The sequence below is a fragment of the Rhinolophus ferrumequinum genome, chromosome 6 (assembly GCF_004115265.2).
Source record: "Rhinolophus ferrumequinum isolate MPI-CBG mRhiFer1 chromosome 6, mRhiFer1_v1.p, whole genome shotgun sequence".
NCBI lineage: Eukaryota > Metazoa > Chordata > Mammalia > Chiroptera > Rhinolophidae > Rhinolophus > Rhinolophus ferrumequinum.
In genome coordinates, this window is record NC_046289.1 from 11,016,755 (window position 1) to 11,042,931 (window position 26,177).

Here is a 26,177-nt window from a genome sequence, read left to right on the forward strand (position 1 = left end):
TTAAAAGCTGCTTTGAGTTTTTATAATTTCTGAAAAACTAAATTCTAGGAAGGTGGGAAGCTAATTCTTTAAAGGGAAAAAAAAAAAAACCTCAGCGAGTTTGTATGGAATTCAGCTTCCTTCTGAAGTGATGAACAATAAGTGTAGGTAGGAGTCAACATCATCTCTTACCCTATCCGTTGTCTGAAAAAAGGTTTCGTGATGCTGACATTCGTTCACACAAATGCAGACATTTCCAGTTTATATGAGTAAAGATCGGCTCTGTGGTGAAACAGTTGGCCTCAAGGAGCCCTTGTATCTTTCCACTGAGTGGAGGATAACAGGAGACGAAGAATCTGCTGCTGTTCTTGGTAAATCTCACCGAGTAGCCAGATTTCTTGCTTAATCAGCTGACAAGAAGGATTTTCGTCCTAAGTGTTTTGATTCCTCAAGCTTCTCTTACCATGAAAAAGGAGGGAGGCAAAGGGATTTGCAGACAATCCTCGAATAAACCAAGGCGGTTTTCAAAGCGCATTGATTTGTATTACAGTTGCCTTTTGGTGAAACTTACTTCCTTTTTGGAGAGACATGCATTTCTTTATTTCAAATTTTTCCTTCTCAAAGAGGGGACTTATTCTGCTTCTATACTATTCATGAAAAACAAGTATTTCTTGGCTCACCCCTGAACCCCTTTAGCTGACAGGTTTTTTCCAGATGCATGCTATTTGCAGAGTACACCACCAGCACTTGGGAACGGGGTGCCCTGGAGGCCCAGTAAATCCAGAACAAGCTTTGCTTGGTGGGGCGGGAAGCAGAGCGTCTCCTGGCTCAGCTCTGGTTCTCGCTGCCATTCAGCTCAACACCAGCTGTGTGCAGGGGTGACGGAAGCGAAGTCCCTGTCCCCCAGCCCTTTGTCCTGCAGCAGGACAAACACTGATACAGGGCTGGCTGGCGAGGGCCGTGATGCTGATTGTGCTGGTGGAGAGGTGGTCTGCATTCCTAGAAGGGACAGCGGCCCTTGCAGGGGTGGCACCGCCCTTCCTGCCATCTGGCGCTCGCTCACCCTCTGATCCAAGGGCTGCCACAGACAGCACTCAGCAGGCACACACAGCTGCCAGGAGGGCTGTTTATCCCTGGCACTTGTGACCGTAAAGGTTGGTTTTCCCCTTTGGGGCAGTTGTAAATTTGAGACAGATAAAGCAAAGGAACTGACGGAGAGCAAATGACCAGGAAAAGTGAGCACTTTCTTTCCTCTGGAGGGCCCCAGCTCCCACTCCCGTGGACCCCCCAGTGCACAGACACATGCTCCCTTGTGCACACGTACCCCTGCACACATGGCCATTTCCTGGCTCCCGCCCTCTCCAGGTTACACTGTCATAGTCTAGGCAGCGGTTTCCACATGTGTTCCAGAAAGCTCCATGCAGTAATAGGGGTGGGCTCTCTCCCCCACAATGCTTGGCTTACCCAGAGCAGCCTTTTTTTGTCTGCTTTTTATACTGGAGTTCTGCATGAGATTTCCTTTGTTAACAAAATTGTTTTAAGCCACAGCCCTAGATCTCATAAAAATAGATAATACAAGCTATCATTCTGGACAACCTACTGTGCGCTACGCCTAGCACTCAGTGGGTGTAGCTAGACCTATCCTGGGAGAATTTAGAAAATCCGAAAGTCCATTCTTCCTAAGGCCATTCGCCTTAACTTTGTCACAGAGTTACTTTGTTACATAATTTTTTTTTCAGATTAGATGGCTTAGTCTGGGATATACCTGGTCATCGGCCACTAAGTTTAAATGTTGTCTTTTCAGTGTCCCGGCCAGGTAGCTTAGAGAGCAGTAGAAATGCGTCCAGCGACAGCTCACCTCTTAACCTGAAAGGTAAGTCGGCATTACCTTCTGTGCACTTTTTACTGGATTTGGATCTTTGGCTCTGGGCTCATATTATTTTTATAATCTAAAAAATATAATTAACAAGATTCTTAAATGCATTATGCATTTACATTCAGAGGCCACATCTTGCCGTTTCAAGCTCAGGCGTGGGAATTTTAATAGATGGAGGTTCAAATCCCTTCACCTCCACCGACTAGCTCTGGGCACCTGGGCAGTCTCCATCCTGTGAAGCCGAGCTACTTCATCTTCAGAATGGGGATGGCACCAGTAGTTCTGTTCCCTTGTGGTCAGAAGACATAGGGGATGGCTTTTGATTCCTTCAAAGTTTTTAAAGTTTGTTTTATGGTACGGAATGTGGTCTGTCTTTACAAATGTTTCCCGTTCATTTGAAAAGAATGTGTATGCTGTCCCAAGAGAGCCAACTAGTGGGGTGCCTTCCAGCAACTCATTGAGACGTTAGCAGAAGCTTTCCACTTTTATCTCGAGCTATTTTGTTTTTCAATGCCAGTGGAATTCTTCACAGTGGAATTGGTAAAGAATTCCACAATGTCCTGGACATCTGAAATGCCTGCCTGGGCGAAGAGCTCCCTGCGTTTTCATGCGGGGCTCTCCCTGTGTTTCCACTGAGCCAGAGGCAGGAAGCACAAAGCCTCCTAGAGGCAGGAAAGGCAGAGCGGGGACTGACGTGTGTCCCTGTGTCGCCTTGCCCTGACTCCCAGGTTCGTCCGACCAGCTCCACGGCAGGTCTGAGAGCTTCAGCAGTGAAGACCTGATCCCCAGCAGGGACACAGCGACTGTGCCCCGGGATACCAGCACCCCAGGACGTACCGCCCTCGGCCGCCATGAGTACCCCCAACCCCGGGAGAGGAACGGGCCTCTCCCCCAGGAGGGCATCCAGAAGAGGGGTGCGGCCCAGCCCCATGGCGGGGTGCGGCCCTGCTCCTCCTCCCCCAGCAGCGAGATGGTCACCCTGGAGGAGTTTCTGGAGGAGAGCAACCGGGGCGCCGCCACCCCCGTGAGTGGCCCAGGGACTGTCTCTTCCCTCTGTCCTCGGGTGGACTGGGACTGTAGGTCACAGAAGGAGATGGGGAGGGGGCGGCACAGGCTGGGCGCAGAGCTGGCTTGGGTGGGGGAGCGTAAGCACTCGCCGGCCAGTCACCGAGTACGGGCGGCCAGCCCAGCCCTCGGAGGCTGTTCTCTCCGTCTGTGAAGTGAACACGCAGAAAGTTGTTGCCTGCGTGGAGGGTAAGGATGGCGTGTGCCCACCACCTGGAGCTTCCGAAGGAGATGTGGCCAGTACCACTTGCAGGGTGAGGGTCACACGTGAGGTTTTGTGGCAGAGCTCTGAACATCCACTTCCCCTGAGTCTTCGCCAGCAGAGGTTGGGGAGTTTTTCTGTAAAGGGCCAGATAGTAAATATTTTAGGCCATACAGTCTCTGTTGCAACTACTCAACTCTGCCGTTTTGGCAGGAAGCAGATGTAGACCATTTAGCAATCAGCAGCGATGGCTGGGCTCCAGTAACACTTTACTTGTGGACAGGGACGTTTGAATTTTATGTAACAAAAGACTGTTCTTTAAAAACAACTTTTTTTTCAGTCATTTAAAAATTTGAAAACTATTCTTAGCTCACAGGCCATATAAAAATGTGTGGCGGGCTGGAGTGGCTCACGGCTCTGGTTTGCTGAGCTCCGTTCTGCAGCTCTAGCCCCCTGAATGTCACCTGTATTAGGAAACCCTCCCCTGTCACCCTCCCAGTGTCTGGTTCACCTTTCCTGAAGCTGCATGTACACCTTTTACACACTGTGTCTGAACTCAGTCACATGAGCTGTTGGGCTATTGAACAGATGAAGCACACTGTCTTCAATTGAGGCCTTGCAAGGATTTTTGATGCTTCAGGAGTTCTGTCTCATTTCCCTTCAGTGTACACAGTTGAACTTTTCTCCAGCCACATAGGAAACTGTAACTGCGTTAATAAAGCCCAGTGACTCAGAGGATACAAAATATTTTTCAGTGGGTATTTATTGAGCACCTACTATGTGTTAGGCAGCATGCATGATGCCTGCCTGCTCTAAGAAAGCAAAGCACAGCAGTTGATGAGCAGGTTTTTATCACATACTTGCTAGGTGCCCTGTCTCTTGGGCGGACCTGAAAGGAAATACAAAACATGGCCGTTGCCCTCATTTCATTTCTGATTCTGTCTGCAGAGCACTCAGGTGGGTGGGAGCTGGAGAAACACAGGGGCCCTGCCCTTAGCGTATGGTCTGATGTGGTCGTTCTCAAACTCCAGGGTGCGTCAGGCATCTCGGCCTGGACACAGGCTGGACCCCCAAGTCTCTGACTCAGGAGGTCTGAGGTGGGGCTTCCCGAGACTTTGCGTCTTGACTGAGTTCTCAGGTGATGCTCTTGCTGCCGTCCAGGCATCACACGCTGAGAAGCACAGATGTGATGGATGCACGAGAGCAGTCCCCGAATCAGGGCGCCTGCACTTGCAAGGCTGCCCTGCTCAGCCCTCTCTGACTCTGTGCCTCGCACGTGAGCCTCCTTTCCCTTTGCGGACATCAAGGCGGGAGTCCCGAACAAGGGGCAGGGCCCCTCTCCACTTAGCTTTAGACCTGTCCTCAGGGTCACTGTGGCGACAGAGCAGTTTCCAGGCTCTCGGCCTCATGTGGAAAGGTATTGGCTCAGGTAATAGATGGCCGTCAGCTGTGGCTAATTGACGACCATCAGCTGTAACCAGTGAGCCAGTTAGCCACCGATATAACTGCCGCAGCTGCAGTGGTGAGTCAAGTCAAGTCAGTCGGTCGGTTGGCAGGCAGAGAAGCGGACGGCAGGTTGCAGGTCGTGTGGCTCCAGCCTCCAGAGAGAATATAGTGGTCTGACTCCCCTATCCATGGCTCCGTGGGTGTTTCTTTTTGGCCCCATCATATCTTGCGTTCTCCTGTGGGGAGCAGGACCAGAGGCCCCACAGGCCGCCTCGCACAACAAATGGCGGAGTGAGCAGGGTCTCCCCCACGACAGTCACCGTTTCTCACGCTCCATATTGTTACCTGTCGCTTTTCAGCCTAAAGGAGACCAAAATAATCTCGCAGCAGCAGTTTGTTTTGGGAGCTGATGCTGGGCCCCCGAGAGCTGCCCCACCCCCCTTCATCTTCCCAAAGTGCTCACCCCCACTAAGCTGGCAGCCCCCCGCCCCTGAGTAGGCCTGAAAAAGTCCCAGCAGCGCCCCCATCCACGCCACCACTTCCTGAGTGCTGACGATGCTGGGGGTGGTATAACAAGGTGGGGTCCCTGTGGTCTCGTGAACGTGGGTGTCAGACTGGATCATGCAGAGGGGAGCCAGGGGTGGTGTGGAAAACAGCTCCACAGTCACAGCTGTGGGTTTGAATCCCTGACTCCCACTCTCTAGACGTGAGACCTGCTTGACTGACCTCTGCGACCTCGATTCCCTTACCTGTCAAAGGTGGTTTCAATACAAACTTAAACAACCTTGTAAGGTTGCTCTGAGAATTCAAGGACTTTTGGGGTGTCTTTGTTTTTGTAATGACACCAGTGTTTTCTAGCACAGTGCCTGGCACGCGGGGAGCAGTTGATAAATGGCACCCATCGCTACTGACAGCAGATTGCATCTAGCAACTCAAGTGTCCAGATGTCTCATGGGCCAGGAGTTGTTGGCAGGTGCCGGTGGCTCCTGAGCTGCTGAGCTGTCTGTCCTGCAGATGGACACTCCCTGACACAGGTCACAGTGGGCCAGGGTCAGACCCCATCAGCTTGTGACCCCTGAGTCATCTCCACATGAACTCATGTCCTTTCCTCTCCTTATGGCGTCCATCCGCCTCAGGAGACACCTGCACATGGCTCCTCTAGGCTGGGAGGTGCTGGCAGGAGGCTGCAGTTTCCAGCGCAGGGTCAGACCTTGGCCTCTGGTGGCTCTGCCAGCCCCCAGAGTGGTGAGAAAGGGCGGAGCCCGGCCTGGGCACAGCTGCTCGGCTGGGGGCAGCAGCTTGAAGGGAGCAGTGTGGCGAGGTGGGCCGTCCCCTGTGCAGCCTTGAGTTCTCTCGGGTGGTCTGCCTCACTCGTTCCCACCCATCCCTGTTGTACCGCTCTCTTCCCTTTTCTCAGATCAAGAGAAAGATCTGGGTGGCAGTGAGGGTCTCGAGCGCGATTGGTTCTGGCTTTGGGAGCTGGTCTTGTTTCTCTTCCTCGTGGCCAAAGATGAAGCCCTTGCGATGCGTCCGAGCGTGGTGGCCTGAGAAGGAAAGAGGGTGCAGTCCAGCCAGTTAGCTTTTTGCCTTTTGCTCTGCTTGGCGGCACAGTGAGGCATCCATTGAAACTGCTGGCTGTGGTCAGGTTTCCAGCCCTGGCCTTTGCATAAAGTGGGTAATTTTGTGGGAGACCATTCCCCTCTCTGGGTCTGTTTCCTTGCTTATAAAGTTAAGGGGCTGCATGAGTGATGTCAGGATTCTCTCCCCCCGATCTGTGTATTGCCTCCCCCACCGTCACGACCAGGGGCAGTGTGTGCGGTAGGGGCAACGTGAGGCCTGACGAGGTGGAGCAGGAGCAGGAACCTTCAGTCCTGGCCAGGTGGACTGCACAGGGGCCCTCCTGGGTGGGGGGGGCGGACTCTCCAGGGACCCCCCTGGCTCACTCCTGCCTCAGCTCTTCCTCTCGTCTCTCTAGGACACTCCCAGTTGCCGGGATGACCTGCTAAGTGACTACTTCAGAAAGGCCAATGATCCCCCGGCCATCAGAGGCCAGCCGGGACCACCTGCCAGGAAAGAAGGGGCCAAGATGCCCACCAGCTTTGTGGCCCCCACCATCAAGATGGCTGTCAACACCTCTGAGGGGAAGCTGCTGAAGCCTGGGCAGTATGTGAAGCCAAGCTTCAGACCTAGTGAGGCTGAGGCCTCACCCAGTGCCCCGCTGCGGCAGGTCCAGCCTCCCCAGAGCCTTTCCCTGGGCAGACCCCGGCCGGCCGCTCTGCCCCCGGCTGCCCACACACCTGCCAGCCGGAGCGCTTCCCTGAGCCGAGCCTACAGCCTGGCCTCAGCCGACCTTCTTCGGGCCACTGGGCCAGAGGTCTGCAAACAGGAGTCCCCTCAGAAGCCAGGGGGTACAGAGGCCTCCGGGAGCAGAGAGACGGGCAGCCATACCCTGCAAAGCCATACAGCCCCCAGTTCCCAAAGCCTGGCCCGGGAGCGGACCCCACTTATGGGAAAGGCTGGTGGCTCCTGTCAGGGCCCGGGCCCCCGAAACCGGCCGCTGGACCTGCGGCGCTTCTCACTGGCTCCCCCAAAGGAGGAGAGGCTGGCTCCCTTGCAGCAGTCCGCCACGGCCCCAGCCCTTGCCACTGGAGGTGGCAGTGATGGTGGCTGTGGCAGCAACTCCCAGCTCCAGCACTTTTCACCTGCTGCAAACCCAGCTGCCAGGACTAAGCCGCAAACCCCCCAGCACTCAGGGGAGGTGGTCGCCGTCACCCCTGTCCGGGCAGGGCTCAGCCTCTCAGAGGGTGACGGGGTCCCAGGACAGGGCCACAGTGAGGGGCTCCCTGCCAAGAGCCCTGGCAGGTCTCCTGACTTGGCTCCCCACGTCAGCCGGGCCCCTGAGGACTTCAGTCGTGGAAACAACTCAAAGAGCACCCCGGCGTCCCCAGAGCCGGGTGGGGACCAGCAGACTGTGTGGTATGAGTATGGCTGCGTGTGACTCATCTCCTGGCCCCATGTGACTCCTGAACCTTAAAGCTACTGGCGCGCCTTCTGATGACAATGGCCTTGTTTCCTACCTGCCTGTGGTGCCAGGGAAGGGTTTTAGAATAAGGAAAGGGGTTCCCTGCGTTTCTTTTGTTTGTTTTGTTAATGAAAACACTGTGCCAAGCCCTAAGGGGATCCCACTCCCTGGTGTGGAACACTTGTCTTCCGTATCCGTAGCCTCCAACAGCTGGTATCTTTTGAACAAATCCACTTTGGCCTGGGGACGCTCATAACGCAGTGAGAAAACTGACTTGCCCCAAAGTACACACTATTTGAGCGTGTCCCTTAGAACACTTGTTTGCAACTTGTTGACCTCCATTAAAGTATGCGTGTGTGTGTGTGCACGTGCGTGCACGCACACACACACACACACACACACACACAAGCTCACAGGGCTGAGCCCTAGTGGGTCTGGAAACTCTACTCCCTTTCCCAGAAGCCATTTGACCTGGGATAAGCCCAGTCTGGCCAAACTACAAAGACCATGAGGCTCTAGGTGGACCCCAGAGTCAGGCTCACTGTTTAGAGCTAGGAGTGTTGCCCTGCTATCCCTGGGGTCCCATGCACTTCCCTTTACCTCAGGGCCATAGTGGCCTTCTAGGCAGGTGACAGGTGGCCTGACACATTTGCCTGCCCTGCTTTTCCTGGCTCACTTTTCTGCAAACACTGGATCTGCTGGGCCTGGGAGGTGGGGCCGAGAGAAGCCCCGCCCCGGCCTCCCTCCTCACCCCCAGCAAGTATACATAGTGTATAGAGGGTAAGCGTGTGCGAGAGTGAGGTGCACGCCTGATTTAGGTGGCTGTAGCACTCCAATTTCCCCCATCTCGAGTGAGATGCTGATGTTGTTTCTGAATAATTTCTTACGGTAGAAACCAAATTTCTTTTAATATATTACTTATATGTGTACACACTCGTGTGAAATACATATGCCCTGAGGGGGGAATCTATTTATGTTCCATTGGGAGTCATTTTCCACCAGGAGTCTCACCTGCTGCTTTGTGTATTTGGTCAGATTCCTGACTTGTTTTGTTTCCTACTTAGTAAAGGTGCTCTTCCTGAACCTGGTGATTTTGGTTTTTGGGGGGTTGGTTTTGTTTTTTAAGATTTATTTTCCTTTTGATTTAATACACTGAGAGAGAAGTGGTGTTAACCCGGTCAGTTTTAGGAGTGCTTTGGGTTGAGTGTTAAGTAGCCGTTTGTTCTGGAACACAAGGAAGGCATTGTAATAAAATGCAATGGAACAGAATAGCTTCCTCGTTTTTCTCACCACCCATCACGGGCAGCCTGGACTGCACATTTGGGGGGCTCTCTGGGCTCCCTGCTGCAGCACCCCAGCCTTCCCAGACCACATCTCCCTTCGTTGAGAGGTCAGAGGATAGGAAATAAGGTTTTCTTGTTTACTATACAACAGCTTTTTTCAAGACTTGGATTTAAGTTAGTATGAATTGAATCCCAATTTGATACAGGGTTTATGTCACAACAGGAGCTCAGCTTAAAGTGGCCCTTTGGATTTTCCCAAGCTACTCAGCTAGGAAGGTCCAGATCTGGAATTTAGATCTCAGGGGCCTCAGATAAGATGCTTGAAGACGGAGGGAGGGAGAGAGTAAGGGAGGCATATAAATCCCCATACATGACAGAATCTTCTAGCGGTTTCTGTGCAGCTCCTGTCTCCATGTCTCCTTCCTTCCTCACCAAACTTCTGTTTTAAAAGTGTCTCCTCTTGCCTCCTCCCTGTTCTTTCCCGAGGATCTGCAGTCTGTCGTGCCTAACCACTTGGCAAGGGCTGCCATCCGCAATTCTTTGAGCCAAACTGAGCAGTGGCCACCTTGTAGGCTACGTCCCGTGTGGACTTTGCAGGACTTAACACCTGGCCAGTCCTTGAAGCTCTCAGCCTGTCTCGTTATTCTCTCCCCTCTGGGACAGCTCCTCAATGCTCAGACTTGCCAGAATCTCGTTCGTTCACTCATTCCTTCCACAAACATTCACTGAAAGCTTCCTCTGAGCTAAGTCCTAAATGCCACCTTGAGGCTTCTCCTCCCTCCATGCCACCCCTTCAGGGCTGCCCCACCCTGCTCCCCTAGCACTGACCACTCCTGAGCTTCAGACCTGAAGTCAACTGGAGGCTTCCTCAACTGTCCCTGCTTCCTGTGGGCTGTCGAGCTCATCGGCCAGAAGCCTGTGATGCAGTTGGACCCCTCTCTCCACAGCCCACATTTCGTAAGTCACCTGGACCTGAGAATGTGTCTGGACTCTGCCCCTTGTCTTAGCCAGCTGTTCTCATCCTAGGACACATGACCCTGGGTCTTAGCAACAGCCTGCCAGCTAGCCTCCTGTCTCAGACAGTTCAACGCTCATGGTACCTGTTGGGCATTCACCCCAGGTGACCCTTGCTGAACATTCCCTTATCCCGGCCTCCACACGAGCCACACCCAGCCCACTGTGGTCTAGGTGCTCTGCACATCTCACCCTGCGGTGCACTCAGCCCTCATCACTCCCTCTTTCCATACCGGACAAGCTCATACACATCCACAACTTTAATTACAATCTTCCAGAAGGTTCCATACATCTCTCCAGGCCCAACCTCTCCTTAGGACCTCCGGATCTGTTTCCAGTTTGTCCCAGAGATGTCTCCAACTCAAAATGCTCAATACACGGTTCACCATCCTCCTCCAACTAAAGTCTCTGTGCTGCTGCTCTTGTCATATCTGCCCCCTTACATCCAGACGATGTTTGCTCTCCCCCTCCCTCTTCCCTGTGTCCTGTGCATTAATCCATCAGCTGATTCCAGCCAGCTCTGACACCTCACATACACGTACCCAGCCAACCCTAGGCAATGGTCCCTCCTGGGCAGTACCATGGGGTCCTGTTGCTGAGGGGGCCTCCCAAATCATGCCCCTCCTGAGCTCCAGGTCCCCAACCTCTGCAATGGCCTGGGAGATGTGTGACTGGGTACCTGGGAAATACCCAAGTGGCAGCTGGGTATTCATGGAGGGAGATTTGGGGTCATCTGTGGGACAAGAGGGGCTCACCCTGGGGAGAACATTAAAATAAGAAAGCATCCAACAAACATTAAATATTCAGCCAAATGTTTACCAAGCAACCAGGGGGAGGGGAGGGAATATATATATTTTTATATCTCACCAGTTGATTCTCTTAGCTCACGTTGAGTTTTGCCAGAGTTGTGTATTATAGCCAACTGATATTTGCAACTGACAAATGAGTATAGTTCCAACACGAATGTTGGTTGATAATTTTCTTTCATGTTAACAAGTAAGATGGAAGTCAAGCTGAAGATGTGACAACATCACTTATTCGTTGATGATGTGACTGGCCACTCAGGTAGTCGTTTTCTGAATGCCAGGGAAAGTTCCTCAATTTCCTCTGCTATTTGCTTTGTAATGGCTACAGACACTTTAAAAAAACAAAAAGAAAAGATAATTTACATACCATGATACGCACCCAAGGCACATTTTTAAGTTTAATCTTCATTGCCGTGTTTCCACGAAAATAAGACCTAGCCGGACAATCAGCTCTAATGCATCTTTTGGAGCAAAAATTAATATAAGACCGGGTCTTATTTTACTATAAGAGCGGGTCTTATATAATACCAGGGTCTTACATTAATTTTTGTTCAAAAAGACACATTAGAGCTGATTGTCCGGCTAGGCCTGATTTTCGGGGAAACGGTATTAACTTTACACAATATCACCTCCATACACATATACTACAATAGATGTAAATAACCCCAGCATAAATAACCCCAAATAAGAGCATAAGGAACAGTAAAATAATGACAAGTGGCAAGTTTTGAGTATTACCTTTGTTTTGAATATAAATTATTAAATCGCGGGTTTACACACGTTAATTTTTAGTGATGACTGTTTCACACCTGGCTTGCAAAACTCTTGGAAACTCACGGATCTGCTCTCACAAGCCGGTACAGGCTGGCTCCAGCACAGCAAAGGGAGCGTCCCCTTTAAGCATGGGCAAAAAGGGAAGAGACAGAAGAGCTGAGAAGTGGCCAAAGAAGAAGGAGGGGCATGTGAAGAGCAGAGCAGCTGGGCCCTGGGAGCTTGCAGAGCTGATGGCCCTGGTGGATGTTCCACGTGTAGACACAGTGATCGTGCCATATAGGGTGCACAGAGGTCACGTGGGTTGTGGCCTCTGGAGTCTGGAGGCTGAAAACTCCACCCAGACTTCTGTCTCCTTCCATCCTCCCTCCCTGAGCCTCTCCAGGTGGGTAGAGTGGAAAGAGTGGGCCTGGGGAAACCATCACCTCCCCATGTGTGAAGTGGGGCAGAGTGGACAACAGAAGCCAGGCAGAAGACGGGATGGGGGAGGTTCCTGAAGGGCTCTGAAATGTCCTCCCCTTTCCAAGCTCTGGCTTTTTGTTCCAGCCCAACACGCATGGCACGTGCAGTCTGAGAGCTGGCAGAGGCAAAACCAGCCACCTGCTCCCCATCTCCCCATCCCCAGAGACCCCAAATACACAGAGGGGAGGAAACCGCTGGGCCCCTCCGTATTCTCCGTGGGAGAGCAATGGCCCTATGAACTCTTCTGGAAGCGGTACCTACCCTCCTCCCAAGTCCTCTGGGGCGGCCGCTCTGTGCCGGCCTGGAGTGAGCCTAGAGCTTCCGCCCCTCCGCCGCCTCCAGGTGGCGGCAAGGCTAGTGGGAGCCACAGCGCACCACGCCTCCGCCCGTCCCCGCCGCTGCTGCCGCCGCTGCGCGCCCGTGGTCTCCCCTCCCGCCGGCGGGGGCCCGGCTCAGCCAGGCGGGAACGAGTCGCGGCCCGGCTTCCTGAGCCCCGGACCTGAGAGAGGTGAGTGCGCCCGGGCGAATCGGGTTGGGGCCGGAGCGCCGGGACAGACAGCGCGGGCATGACAGTGGCTGCCAGCCTGGCCAGGGGGCATCACCGACCTCAGCAAGGCCGGCGCCCCCACATCTCCTGGAGTGGAAAATTCAAATCCATTCTCCGAGATCAAGGCCTTTGGGGGCAGTGGAAGAGTAGGGCTGGGAAGTAGGGTCCAAATTGATAGTGCTTTAGGGGTCCAGGGACCTACCAACACGTGGGTGGCATTTGGGGCGCAGCAGGCCAGACCGGGCTGTCCTGCTCAGGGTCCCTGGGGTGGGGGCAGATCTCAAAAGTCCAACACTGTCCAGGGCCCTAGAGGACATGCTCTGACCTGCATAACTGCAGTGAAGGCCCAAGGAAGAGCTCTGGGGGAGGAGCCCGAGGACCCAGCTCCAGGAGGGAGGCTCTCCTGGGCTCCATGGCATCCAGTCAGGTTTGGGAATGCCATCCTGCCCTGAGGGGTGAGGCACGGACAAACTAATGGCTACTGAATGCCTGCTGGTGCCTGATACTTCTGCATTATCCCCTTTAACTGTTTCAGGTGACCCCTGTATCCATTCCCTTTTCTTTATTCAGCAAATAGGCCCTCTGCTGGGCTTCCTTCCGCTCCCACCATCAATATTCCGTATCCACTGCACCGTACACACCAGTCACCGGGCGTTCCCAGGACACCTCCTACTCCCCTTGGAGGTGTTAGAATCTCCTCTTCCTGGAGGACTGCCCTGGCTGCCCTCCTCCTCATCAGAGGCTTTGGGACTTTGGGATCCCACAGAATGGTCCCTCCTTACCCATCATCCTCCAAACATAGCTGTTATCAGAGTATTGTAATTGCTGTGTCAATCCGAGTAGCCCCTTCTGAATCAGCCATTCAAATTCCATTTTATTACATATGTGGGGAAGAAGAAACTTTCCTCTACCCTCCTAGCTTCTTTGGCTGGTCTAATAATTAAATCTACATGAGACAGATCAGCAAGAGAAAATAACCTAATTTAATTACACATGGACACATGGGAACCCCAAATACATGAGAGAGCCAGAGACCCCCACATACATACGCGGTTCAGAGACAGACAGGGAAAATGAGGTATATATGGCTGAGGATGAAGTAAGGTGCCTTGGAGTTTCAGAGGGGGAAGGTCATTGCAGGATGATAGGAAGAGCAGATGTTCAGTAATTAATAGTTTGCCCTGCCCGATGGATCAGTCAAACAAAGTTATTTCTGGTGATAACTCTTAATTATGGGCAAGACCCCATAATTCTTCTAGATAGTTAAGAGGGGGCAGAAGTTTCTCTTGAGCCCACAGGGTCTCCGTTGCCTTTAGCTCAAAATAATCTGCATGCCACAGAGGAGGGAAAGGGACAGGGATTCGTGTCCCACTGTGCAGCCTGCCACCACTGAGGTCCTCACGCTGTTGATTATCTCTCATCTCTGGCCAGCCTGCACTGGCCCTGATATCCCATGTGGCCCTTCTGAGCACAATGCAGAGTCCCCCAGAGGTCCCCTGGGACCTCCCTGCTGTCCAGACCCTGACAAGGTAGCCGTGGCTCCAGCACCATCTCCTCCATGTACCATCAGCCCCTGCCGCTGCCAGACGGCCCTCCTGGGTGCTCAGCTCCTCTCTTCCATACCCACTTGGCCACACAACCCTGCAGACAAATGGCTGTCTCCTGGCTATCTCCACTGGCTCCTGCTTCTCTCCAGGTTTCTGTTCTTCCTGTCTAAGAAGGCACGCTGAGCAGATTCGTGTGTCCCCTCTTTCATCAGATGTCCACCCAGGAATGGACCCCTGGACTCCTTCTTGCAGCAGTCCCACCCCAGCCCTAGGACAGTTCTCTTGGAGAATGTCGCAGCCTCTCAGTGCTCCCCTTCTGACCCAGTTCCCAGTCTGCACCCCTCCACACACACCTAGTATTGAGTGTGTGTGTCGGGGGTGGGGAGGAGGATGTGTGGTCAGGCCCATCGCGGAGGGACACCTAGTGCCCCTTTGTCCTCAATGGGACTCAGTGGTCAACTCCAAGTCACAAGGAAGAACCTCTACTCACTCCTGGTTCTATTACACATAAGTTCACTTTTTTGTGAAAGCAAATTGTGTTTCACTCCCGGAAGTGGAAAATCAGTGCCCCATGCCACAAAAGGAAGGTAATTAAACAAATAGAAACAAGGAAGGCCAAGCAGTGTTACTAAACTTTAACTAGCACCTGTTGCCTGCAGAACAGCCCAAGGCCAGCTCTCTAGGTCACAAGGGAGGATTAGCAAGAATTAAAGTGATGCTCAAGACATACTAGCACCCAACAGAGGCTTTCTCCTTAGAGTAATAAAATGGACTAAGAAAGAATTGGACAGGGAATAACAAAATATGTGGCAAAACTTCTGTCAGCACCTGCTGATTGCAGAGGACCACATAGAGCCCAAAGCGATATAGAACAAACCTTCAGTTCATCCTGTAGCAACTGAAGGGTCACTTCCTCCAGGAAGCCCATCCTGATGTGTCCGCTTAACAACTGTACTTCTTCCTCTGTAACGCTTGTCATGTGTTATTGAAATGGTGTATTAGCTTCCACTCCAGAGTGGGCATTCCATAAGAATAACCACAGGTCTGGGTCACTCACTTCACTACCCAGGTACACCCCACAGGGACTGGAGCACATGTGTTGGATGAATGATGAATGAATAACTGGGTTGGCCTTCTTGACTTTGACCCTGCTGGGCCCCTTCCAGCAATGCCCTTCCTTCCTCTTCCTCCTCCTTGCCCACACCCCACACCTTCCATCCTTTAAAGACCTGCTGACAGTCCAGCTTTTCCATGAGGCCTTTTTTCAACCAATTGATCCCTTCCTGATCTTTCCTGCCCCAGAATATTCCATCCCTGGCAGTGCCTGTGCCCAGGGGACATTTCAGTTCCATGATCCAGTCCATTCCTACAGCCCCACAGGGCAGCAGTATGGATGACATTCAGGTGCTCAGTAACTACTGCGGACTGACTAAGCGTGGTCCCTCCTTCAAGGATGCAACTGTGTTGGGTCTTGGCCACAAATGCAGTGGCTTAAAACAATACAAATGTATTATCTTACAATTCTGGAGGTCAGAAATGGGTCTGAAGGTGTTGGCATGGCTGAGTATTTTTATGGAGGCTCTAGGAGGGATGTGAGGACAGAGTCCCAGACAGCACTTTCCAGGCTCGGCCTCACGTGGAAAGGTGCTGGCTCAGGTAGTAAATGGCCACCAACTGTGATTGGATGGCCATCAGCTGTGGCAGGTTGGCCGTCAGCTGTAACCAGTGAGCCATTGGCCACTAATATAACTGCTGTGGCTACGCTGGCAGCAAGTGGGGGCTAGCAAGAAGACGGTGGCTGAGCTAGCAAGAGTGGATTGCAGTTAGCACAGCGGATTGCAGCTAGCAAGTGAGGTTGGTTGGCAGAAAAGTGGACGGCAGGTTGTGGATCGTGTGGCTCCTGCTTCCTGTGTCTCTAACCCAGCCGCCAACGAGAATATAGTGGTCTGACTCCCCTCTCTATGGCTATGTGGGTGTTCCTGTTTGGCCTCAGCATATCCTGCATCCTTATGTGGGGAGTGGGAGCTGAGACCCCACAACACACCCTGCATGACAAGGGAACAATCCATTTCATTGCCGTTCTCAGCCTCTAGAGGCTGCCTGTATTTCCTGGCTCATGGCCAGCTCCCATCTTCAAAGCCGACAATGTCTGGTTGTGTCTGTATCACCCTGCGTCGCTCTGATGCTCTCCCTCTTCTGCCTCCTGCTTTCAGCCTTGGGATGATATTGGGCCCATCTGGATAACCCAGGCTAATCCTCCCATTTCAATCAGGATCTTTAGCTTAATCTCATCTGCAAAGTCCCTTTTGCCGTGGAAGGTGACATATTCCTAGGTTCCGGGATAGGACATGGACATCTGTGAGGGGACCATAATTCTGGCTACCACAATAGCTACGCCTGGTAGTCAGAAGGCACTGGCAGTGTATTAACAACAGCTGACATTTACTGAGCGCTTCCTCTGGACCAGGAACTGCTCCGAGCACATTACACAGCAAACGCTGTACGGCGTAGATGCTGTGTTACCATCCTCAGTTTACAGGTGAGGTACTGAGAGGTGAAATAAGGTGACAAGTGGCAGAGCTGGGATTTGAACCCAAGCAGTCTGGGTTCCCGGGCTACACTGCTTCTCTGGCACCATAACCACCCCCAAGACACCAGCTGACAGCCTGGGAGCAGGCCAGGGAAGGTCTGAAGCCTGGCACACAGGGAGAATTTTCACCAAGATTTCCAGGTGAGGCCCCTGTCCAGGTTACAAATTCTTTGCCAGTCCTCTCCCATGTCAGCCCTTTCTCACCATCCTACCAGCCACATCTATTAGAGGCACCTAAGCGTATCCAGGGAAGCTGCAGGGAGCGTCCCGTGGTTCTCTTTAGGGGCTCCAGGCAGGCACGTCTGGAAGAGTTCCACTGAAATTCCAAGTACTACTCAGATTCACTGCTGTCCTCCCCCAGATCTACACCCTGAAGTAACATGAGTCTTGTAAGAGGCAAATCTTAAATTTTTTTTTTAAAGATTTTTTTATTGGGGGAGGGGAACAGGACTTTTTTGGGGAACAATGTGTACTTCCAGGACTTTTTTTTTCCAAGTCAAGTCATTGTCCTTTCAGTCTTAGTTGTGGAGGGCGCAGCTCAGCTCCAGGTCCAGTTGCCGTTGCTAGTTGCAGGGGGCACAGCCCACCATCCCTTGCGGGAGTCGAACCAGACAACCTTGTGGTTGAGAGCCTGCGCTCCAACCACCTGAGCCATCCAGGAGGCAGCTCAGCTCAAGGTGCCATGTTCAATCTTAGTTGCAGGGGGCGCTGCCCACCATCCCTTGCAGGACTCTAGGAATTGAGCTGGCAACCTGTGGTTGAGAGCCCACTGGCCCATGTGGGAATCGAACCGGTAGCCTTCGGAGTTAGGAGCATGGAGGTCTAACCGCCTGAGCCACCGGGCCGGCCCCGAGGCATAGCTTATACATCGGAGAAAGTAAAGCACAGTTCCCCAGCTCACCACCACAGAAGTCTGCATACTTGAGCAAGAGGGGAGCACACAAGCTTTCCACAGGCACTGGATGAAGAGGCCGCCCCCAACATTTGTTGAGCATTCACTCGAGTAGTTCTAAGAGTTTTATACTTACTAACTCATTGAATACTCACAACAACCCTATGCGGTACTATTAATATCCCCATTTCACAGATAAGGAAACTGAGGCAGAGAGGTTATGTAACTTTCCAAGGTCACATAGCCAGTGTAAAGAGCCAGGATTTGATCCATTCTCCATAAGCAGGAAGCCAAGGCAGAGGCTGGTCAAGGCTGGTTGAACAGCCCCAGCCCGGCCCCTATTTCAGTCAGCCAAACAAGCCACCTTTCCTGCCTTCCCTGCATAACCTGTGCCCTTTGCACTGGCTAGGCTGGGTTCTGGGTTTTCCTCTGTCAACCCAATTTCTTCAGAGCATCTTTGTATTTCATTCTTGTACCGATCTTCATATTAATAACCCCATTTTAAAGAAGAAGAAACTGAGGCCAAGGGAGGCTGCATAACTTGCCAGAGCTCTAACAAGCAGAGATAGATTTGGGAGGAAGCCAGACATTCGGATACTACCCCCTCTCCCAGATGCCACATCCTGAGCAAGCCCAGCCTGAAGGCCTCCTCCAGGAATCTGAAGTCCAGCCAGGCGGGCAAAATGGGGTCCCCGGCTCTCCAGATGTGTGTGTTCACGCTTCGCCTAGACTTGATCTGACTCTATACCAGCCTCAGAGTTTCCCGCCTTCGGGTGTCCTCATTAGTCCCATTCTGTCTGAGAGCCGCGGATTGTCATGGGAGCGGAAACAACGTCGCATTGTTAATCAGGTCACTCTTGTCTGAGTAATCACTCAGGCCCAAGCCTGGTTGATGCCAGAAAAGATGATTCTCAGAAAAACCAGCTTCTTGCTGCCTGAAACTGGCCAGGGGAGGGGATGGACAGGTGGGGGGGTTGACTCCGTGCGTTGGGGAGTATTTCTCAGAAGGAAAGTTGTCTACCCGAATGAGGAGTTGGGAGGCTCACGGACAGGAAGCACAAGACCATCTGCAGGATGAGGCCTGGGGCTGAGCAGGGAGAGAGATGAACCAGAGCCGGAGCCAGAGCCAGCGCCAGAGCCGAGTGAGGGAGTAGGGACTCCTTCTGTTGTTTGGGGGATAAAGAGTGATTGATTGCTTCTGAGGCTGGCCAGCTGCGCTAACTGGAAGACTGAACTGAAAAATCAGTAATTTTTTAAAGTAGGTCACCTGTGTGCCTTCTGAAATATGCACACATTGTTCCATTGAGTTTGCAGTGAAGACCCATCTGATACATCCACTCCTGTAGCAGGCAGAGTCTTGGCAGGAAACAGAGGCACAGTCAGGCAGGGTGACTGAGGAGAGGTTGACAAAGGGACGGTTTTCGAGGGTATCGATTGGGTTCAGGGAACCAGCCCAGGTCCGCAGATCCATGTGGCTCCCTGGGACTAGCATTTCCAAGGAGCTGTTACCATCCCCGGGCCTGGAGGTAGAAGAGGGGAGGGCAGTGCAGGAGAGGGACTGTTACAGGAACTGACGACTTCAGTAAAGGGACGCAGCCAACCTGAAGCCACTCTGGTGGGTGGATAAATACTCCCCCGACCCCACTCGCCTCCACCTTCTGGTCCCACTTAGTGCTTCCATTGGCCAAACCCAGCAGAAGCCAGAGGGCATGGGACCCCGTGATACAAGCGATAGAGTACAGAGTAGACTAGAGAAGGCTGAGGAGTGGATCTGGACGGGCAGTAACAGAAAGCCCTCGACACACTCTGTTGCCGGGTGCAACAACCTCTTTCATTCATTCCTTCGGCGGCCATTTCTGAGCACCTGCCGTATGCCTCCCTGGGCTTGACACTGGGAATATGTGCGTGCCAACGCCGAAACCCACGAGAGACTGGGAAGAAAGAAAGGACATCAGTGTCACTGTACCGGCTGTGGAGAAATTCTGATCACATCCTAGGATTCCAGCCCAATGCAGAAGGTGATTTTTGTGGGCAAGATAAACAGTTATTAGTGCAGTGTCTCAACTCATCATCCATGAGCACGGGCCATAATTTACCATTCTCTAGGTCCAGGAAGGTTCTGGAAAACAATGCATGCTTCATTTTAAGTCAGTGAGCTTTGTTGTTTATAAGTCCAATGCCAGGTTTTGTTTACAAAACAATAAATTCTGCTGCCCCTGCCAAGGACTGAATATCCTGACACTAAGAAACACAGCAACGTCTGGCCAAAAGGCGACTGTGCAACGAATCTCTTTGTTTCTCCAAATTTAGCACTTTCTTCCAAGAGCATGACCAGAGGTGCCAGGCCTGTATTCCACAGGCCAATTCTGGATCTTTAAGTAACTGGTATAGGTGCCATGCTATTCTGTCTCTAAAAAATGCAGCATAAATAAAAACGGAGGGTTGTTTTAATTGAAGAGTATTTAGACTGTGAAAGGTTCTAGGTATGTTAGGACCTCTGTACACAGAGACTGTGGGCTACAGAAAGAAAGTCAGGGAGACAAGGCCACCAAGGACTGTGTACAGTGTCCCCCTCCCCTGGGTTGTGTGATGTGACAGCCCTGGCAGGAGTCACTTTGTAATAAGCATTCTACACAGCACGACTGTACCCCTGAGAGGCAGAATTCTGGATCTCGCCACTAATGATGGGTTTTAAAACACCCCACTTCTTTCCTGCGGGATAGGATGAGACAGAGCATAATTGCTGCAAGAAGCACCTTCATAGTCAGGACTCCATGTAAGTCCTGGTTCAGGCACTCAGAACTGAGAACTGAATGGCCTGGAGCAAGTCACTGAACCTCAGTTTCCTGACCCGTGAAAGGGAAATACTAAAACTACTTGGGATGAGAAGACCTCACACACAAGCACTAAGAACACAGTAAACATTCAAAACGTAAGAGTTGCATATAAGAGGCTATTGGAGTGGACAACAAGAATAATAACAGCCAACTTCTATTGAACCCTAATATGTGCTGGGTGTTGAGCTGTGAACTCATGTAATTATCTCAAGTCCCTATTGAAGCCACGTCCCCGTTTCACACGCGAGGAATCTGGCGCAGAGAGGTTAAGGGATTTGTCTAAGGATCCCCTACTCGTAGGTAACAGGTGGGATTCCAACTCAGACACTCTGGCTTTCAAACCCAAACTCTTAACAACTACTTTCAGTCTGGCCATTTTTAAAAATTGTGTGCATTTTTATAGCATGAATAGTTAATCCAGAAAACTCCACATGTGAAGATTTCGCAAGAAGGAGAAATTTAAAAATGAGGACCAGCAGAAGAGGCAGAGCCAGCCTCACAGAAGAGCCTGCTGGGAGGTTGCTGGGCCTGTGCCCAACAGAAAAAGCAAATTTCCCTGCGTCTCCCACCCCCCTGCTCCCTCTGCCTCCCCTGCCGGGGTGTCTTCTCACGTCTTGCCCGCTGTCCATTTCCTTCCAGAGATTCACCTAGGGGCCCAGTCACAAACTGTGGAGCTTCGAGCCACCCAGAGGAGTTAGCAGAAAAGGCGACATCCATGTCTCTCGTTATCTCCCCTGCCTGCACTCCAGCTGCCCTCCATCCCTAACCCCCAACAATCTGTCCTGGCAACCAAACACAAAGCTTCTGCAGACTCCGGCAGTGACCAGTCCCAGACACTCCGTTTACAAGCAGGAATGGGGAGCCCTGTTCTGGGCCAGGCACACGGCCAGGAAGGAGGGCCATGCAGGGGGACAGCTGGGGGCCAATGACCTCAGTGGGCCGTGCAAAGAAAGCCGGGCACCAAGGGGGCTCAGCCCAAATTGCCTGGGACAAACAAGACGGTTCGATAGAGGAGGTGACCGGGGAGGTGAAAACTGGGGCAGGAGTTCAGGAGATGGGGGCCAGGAGGTGTTTTGAGTGGAGCGGGACATAGGAGTTAAGGTAGGCAGATGAGACAGAGCAGAAGGTGCTGAGAATACAGCTAAGGGTGGCTTCGGACAGGAGGCAGGTGCTGAGGACGGCTGTGGGCTCCTGTCTGGGTTCCAACCTCAGTGTTCGAACCTCTGCTTATTATTACCTGTGTGACTTTGGGCGTGTTATTGGTTCTCTGTGTCTCATGCCCACGTATGCGGTGGGGATAATACTACTATCGACCGCACAGAGTGGCGAGGATCAAATGAGTTTATGCATTTAAGTGCTTATACGTGGTGCCTGGCCCAAAGTACTCAAAAACTGGGAGCTGTGACTATTGTTACTGTTATCTGTGAGCCCGTGGGGCAGAGGGACCCTCAGGCCTCCTTGAATTCTCAACAAAACCAGGAGGAGGTGCCCCGTGCCGCTCTTGGCCACCGCTGCCTGCGGCACAGTCGGGCCTGGGGAAGCACTAGGGACCCAGGAGGCAGCCAACTGCAGCCTCCTGAGGTGGCAGAGGTGGAGACAGGCCTGAGCAGCAGTGGGACGCTGCCTTTACTGCGGGCTCCTGATGTGGTGACACTGGGGACACTGAGATGACCTGTATGGACAGATCGCTTCAGGGACTCCTCCCAGCTTCTTACCTAGAAGCGGGTCTGGATGTGGCTGGAGAACGACCCTCCTCCTTTTGCAGCCAGGCCCAGTCTGAGCCCACCCTGGGGACAGCAGGTAGTTGGGGGTGGGGAGTACTATACCTCCAGGTGGCTGTGCCACCGCGATTCTTCCTGGCTGGCGCCTCGTCCGTGGCATGTGGTCAGGGTGAAAGGCAGGGTGCGGAAGGGCAGGGCTGGTTGTGTCAGACAGGGGCGTGGCGGGGGTGGGAGTTGGAAATCGGAGCACAACGTGGCCGGGTGGTCCGAGGAGGAGGGCCTGGCTGGGAAATGGACCTGCCCGCGCCCCCGGCCCCCTCTGCCAGCAGCCCAGGACGCAGTGCCCACCCCGCCTGCCGAGCGCCGCCGTAGGAGAAGGCGCGGGCGGCCGGCCCCTCGCCGCGCAGGACGTCTCCTCCTCTCCCCGTCCTCTTTCGCTCGCCACGGTCTCGGGGCCCCGGTGCAGCAAACCCGGGAAACCGCGAGTGCGCTGTGAGGGTGTAGGCACGTGGCCCCCAAGTGTGCGCGCCCGGGGCGGGGCGGCAAAGTGCAGGAAGCGGCAGCACCCAGGCCCAGCATGTGTCTGCCCCCAAGCTCCAGCGCGTCCGTCCCCCATTTGGGTGGGGTGTCTCCGCTGCGGTTGTCGCCTGGTTTAGCAGCCACCCCCTCAGCTGACTCCATGACAACCTGGTCATTACTTACCAAAAAAAAAAAAAAAAAAGAGTGAGACAGCTAACCTTTCATTTCCTAGAGCTCGGCAACACGGGTGCCCCAAAGATTTCCTTTCCTTCCCGCAAATCTGCTTGGTTCCTCTTAGGCGAAGGGCTCCCCAGAGCCCAACAAGCACCCCCCCAACCCCCACCCCCAGCGAGGGAGGACAAAGCTGGCCTGTGCTTGTCCGCAGGAGCGCCCGGTGGGGTCGCTAGTTGGCCGCCCCCTTCTTTCCCCGCGTCTGGCAATCGAGTGGACCCAGGTCATCCTCAAGCTGGAGAAGAGTGACCCGATGGCGAAAGGCACGGGAAGTCTCTTTGGGATTCAGCAATGGGCAAAGGAGAGAGCGCTGACGGAGCTAGAGGCTGTGTGGCTTCGGGCAGGTCACTTGCTGTGGCTGGGCCTCTGTAAAATGGACGTAAATACTAGCCACTGCCACCTCACAGAGGGGTTGAGAGGACAAAAGAGATGTGAGAATGGTTTGTAACTATATGCATCTGAGATGACATGGTTACGTTTTGCTTCACCTCTGCCAGAAGCCCACTCTGTTTGCTGGGCTTGGGCCGTAGGAGGGGCTGTGGGCATCTGTTGGGGTGACTGTGGGATGTACACGTACCCCCACCCCCCACAGTTAAGTTTCCCTAAGAAGAAAGAAGGGAAAATAATTCTGAGCTTAACAGAGGTGGCCTGGGTCCAATTCTTGGCTCTTCCTCCTTTTAAAGCTATTACCTTGGGGAAAATCATCTATCATCTTTTTAGGCCTCGGTTTCACTTGCTGTGAAATGGGCATGATAGTAGAGCCTACTTCCTAGGGTTATAAGATCACATAGGTAAAGATCTTGCCTTGAAAGCCTTGCAGTGCCCCTAAGTGTTAGCTCTGAGTTTCCTTGTTACTGTTATGTTGCACCCTCTGGGTATGGCTCACTCTGTAGGAAGAGAAAACTCATCTAACAGGAATCAAAGAGTGGAAAACAGATTTCATCCTTTCTAGCTGGCTGGTCTCCAACAAGATCCCTTACCTCTCTGAACCTTAATATCTTCATGGGGAAAAAAGGAGATTATTATATCTACCTCATAAAGTTGTTACAAAAATTAAATTGAAATAACCATGTGAATGAAGCCAGCACGTGATAAGTTCTTAAGTGATTTTGGAGAAAAAGGATACTTACGTCCCAGTTACCGACTGCTGCATTACAAAGCACTTCAGAAGACACTGGCTTGAAATAATAGTACTCATCTGTTTTGCTCATGAATCTGTGATTTGGGTAGGGCTGGGTGGCAATGGCTTATCTCTGCTCCTTGCAACATCAGCTGAGATGGCCGAGTGGGGGCTGGTGGATCCTCTTCCAAGATCACAACCTTGTGGTGAGCAGTGGATCGTGGCTTCAGCTGGGGCTGTCAGCCAGGATTTTGGTTTCTTTCAATGTGGGCCTCTCTTGGGCTTCCTTTCAGCAGGGCACCTAGATTACAAGAGAAACATCCCAAGAGACAGGAGGTGGGAGCTGCCAATCTCTTCAGACCTGGACGCAGAAGCTGGCACTGTGTGTCTTCCGTTTTATTCTATTGGTCGAGTAGTCACAGAGCCCACCTGGATTCAAGGGGAGGGGACTTAGACCCCACCTCTCAATGAGAAGAGTATTGAACACTTCCAACCATCTTGAATCTTCCAAAACTTGAAAATCTTCCCTTTTGCTTTTGCTTCCCTTTTGCTTTTTTTCTGGGTGCCATGGTAACTAATTCATCCTTGCAAAGGATGTAAGGTTTCTGGAAAAGACCAGCAGAGATACAAATATCCTTTTGGGTCAGGATCAGTTTCTTTGTGTGCTTCAGGGCTGAGGGGGCAGGCATCCTACATGGTAGCTTCTCTAGTGTCTGTTTCCCTGGAACCTGTGAGGCTTCAGTCCTCAGCTCTGCCAACCCCAAGCCTTTACAACAAGAGGGAGATGCTAGGGAGAGAGTAATTTGGATTCAGACAGCTAGATTTTAGCAGGTAGCCCAGGCTGAGTTAATGAACATCTCTGTGGCGCTCAGTTCTCTGGAGAAGTCTGTTTGTTTTTCAAGAGGACTGCTGCCTGGGTGTTTGGAGTGACTGTTGTCATACATTATTAGGTTATTAATTGATGGGTTGCAGCACTCTGGGTGAGGAGGCAGGAGGTGGAGGTGGGGGGGCAGCAGGCCTGGGGTTGCCATGACAACATGCAGGCCTGTTGTTTGTGCCTTGGGCATCAGTGCAGGAAGGATGTCCCACTGGTGAATTGGCAGCTCAGACCTTCTCAGACCACAGACTCTCCAAAAAAAAACGAGATGAAAGTCTTTCTTTCAGCAGCAGGCTTCTGTTGTTCATTTTGCATTTTCACACATAGCCACCCACCCATGCCCTCAGAGTCAAAACAAACCCTCTTCCTGTTGCCTTGTCCCATATCTGGCTGTCTCTGACTGTCTCTCCCAATTTGTCAGCTCCTAACTTCAATTTCAGCCACGCTGCCTACCAGATGGGCTGCAGAAATAAATGTAGTTTAGATTCATCTATTTAATCAAACATTCAACATATTTTGGTTGTGCATTTATTTTGGGCCAAACCACCGTCCTCCCTGGCAGAGACCAAAACAGACCCTCCTGCTTCCTGATGGAGCTTACTGTGTAGAGGAGGAGAGGGACAGCAACAAATAATTGTGCAAACTCCCACGCATTGCAGTGGTGATTATTCAAGTGCAATTCATTCAGACCTTGACTTGGACACCAGTGCTGCCACTTAGCAGGTGGGCCCAGTGTGATCGCAAGGGTCCTTAAAAGTGGAAAGAGGGGAGCATGAGGCGGGGAGTCAGAGAAGGAGACATAGGATGGGAGCAGAGGGTGGAGTGAAGCCATGCTGGAGGGACTCAGTTTGCCACTGGTATCTGTGAAGACAGGAGGGGCCACAAGCCAAGGAATGCCAGAAGCCTCTAGAAACTAGGAAAGGTAAGGAAGTCCATTCCCCTCCAGATGGAATGCAGCCCTGCCAACACTTTGATTGTAGCCCAGCGAGACCCACGTCAGACTTTTGACCCCTGAAGGTAAGGTGAGAAATCTGTGTGGCATTGAGCCACTGGGTTTCCACACCGTGGTCAAGAGCCCCATCTTTGGAGTCAAACAGCTGCCGCTCCCCGGCTTTGCGACCCTGGGCAGGTTACTGGCGCTTTCAGAGTGTCTCAGTTGCCTTGTCTATAAAATAGGGATAGCCCTGCTTCGCAGGGTCTGTGCAAGGGTGGAAACAGGAAACACTGGGGAGGCCCTCAGCGCAGTCCTGGGTACAAAGTGTGGGCACCCACGATGGCAGGGCATGTGCTTCTTGACCCTCAGTTGCTCACGCCTCCTCTCCAGCTGCACCAGGGCTGGGGTGCCAGGCATTTGGGGGGATCTCTGTAAG

At 52.5% G+C, this 26,177-nt stretch overlaps 2 protein-coding genes and 1 long non-coding RNA gene across 5 annotated transcripts in view; 2 read left to right on the forward strand and 1 right to left on the reverse strand.

Moving 5' to 3' along the window:
- CCDC88C (coiled-coil domain containing 88C) overlaps window positions 1–8,673 on the forward strand; it is a 119,554-nt gene extending 110,881 nt beyond the window's left edge. For both annotated transcript variants that reach the window (XM_033108363.1, XM_033108364.1), the window contains 3 exons: window positions 1,784–1,852; window positions 2,584–2,879; window positions 6,544–8,673. In XM_033108363.1, coding sequence (XP_032964254.1) covers window positions 1,784–1,852; window positions 2,584–2,879; window positions 6,544–7,566 — 1,388 coding nt within the window. In that variant the 3' untranslated portion in view covers window positions 7,567–8,673. The remainder of the gene's footprint in view (window positions 1–1,783; window positions 1,853–2,583; window positions 2,880–6,543) is intronic.
- Window positions 8,674–11,661: 2,988 nt separating this feature from the next.
- The window catches only part of GPR68 (G protein-coupled receptor 68), a 29,334-nt gene continuing 14,818 nt past the window's right edge, over window positions 11,662–26,177 (forward strand). The window contains exons 1-2 of the mRNA XM_033107859.1: window positions 11,662–11,849; window positions 12,269–12,434. The gene's annotated coding sequence lies outside the window, so the exon portion shown is untranslated. The remainder of the gene's footprint in view (window positions 11,850–12,268; window positions 12,435–26,177) is intronic.
- On the reverse strand, window positions 17,348–25,124 carry LOC117023311 (uncharacterized). Of its 2 annotated transcripts, none has more exons than XR_004423190.1 (3): window positions 24,392–25,124; window positions 23,941–24,231; window positions 17,348–23,176 (listed from the first exon to the last, which is right to left on the reverse strand). It is a non-coding gene; the product is annotated as an uncharacterized LOC117023311 (long non-coding RNA). The 2 variants fall into 2 exon arrangements; XR_004423189.1 differs by having other exon boundaries at window positions 17,348–19,912; window positions 22,166–23,176; window positions 23,941–25,124.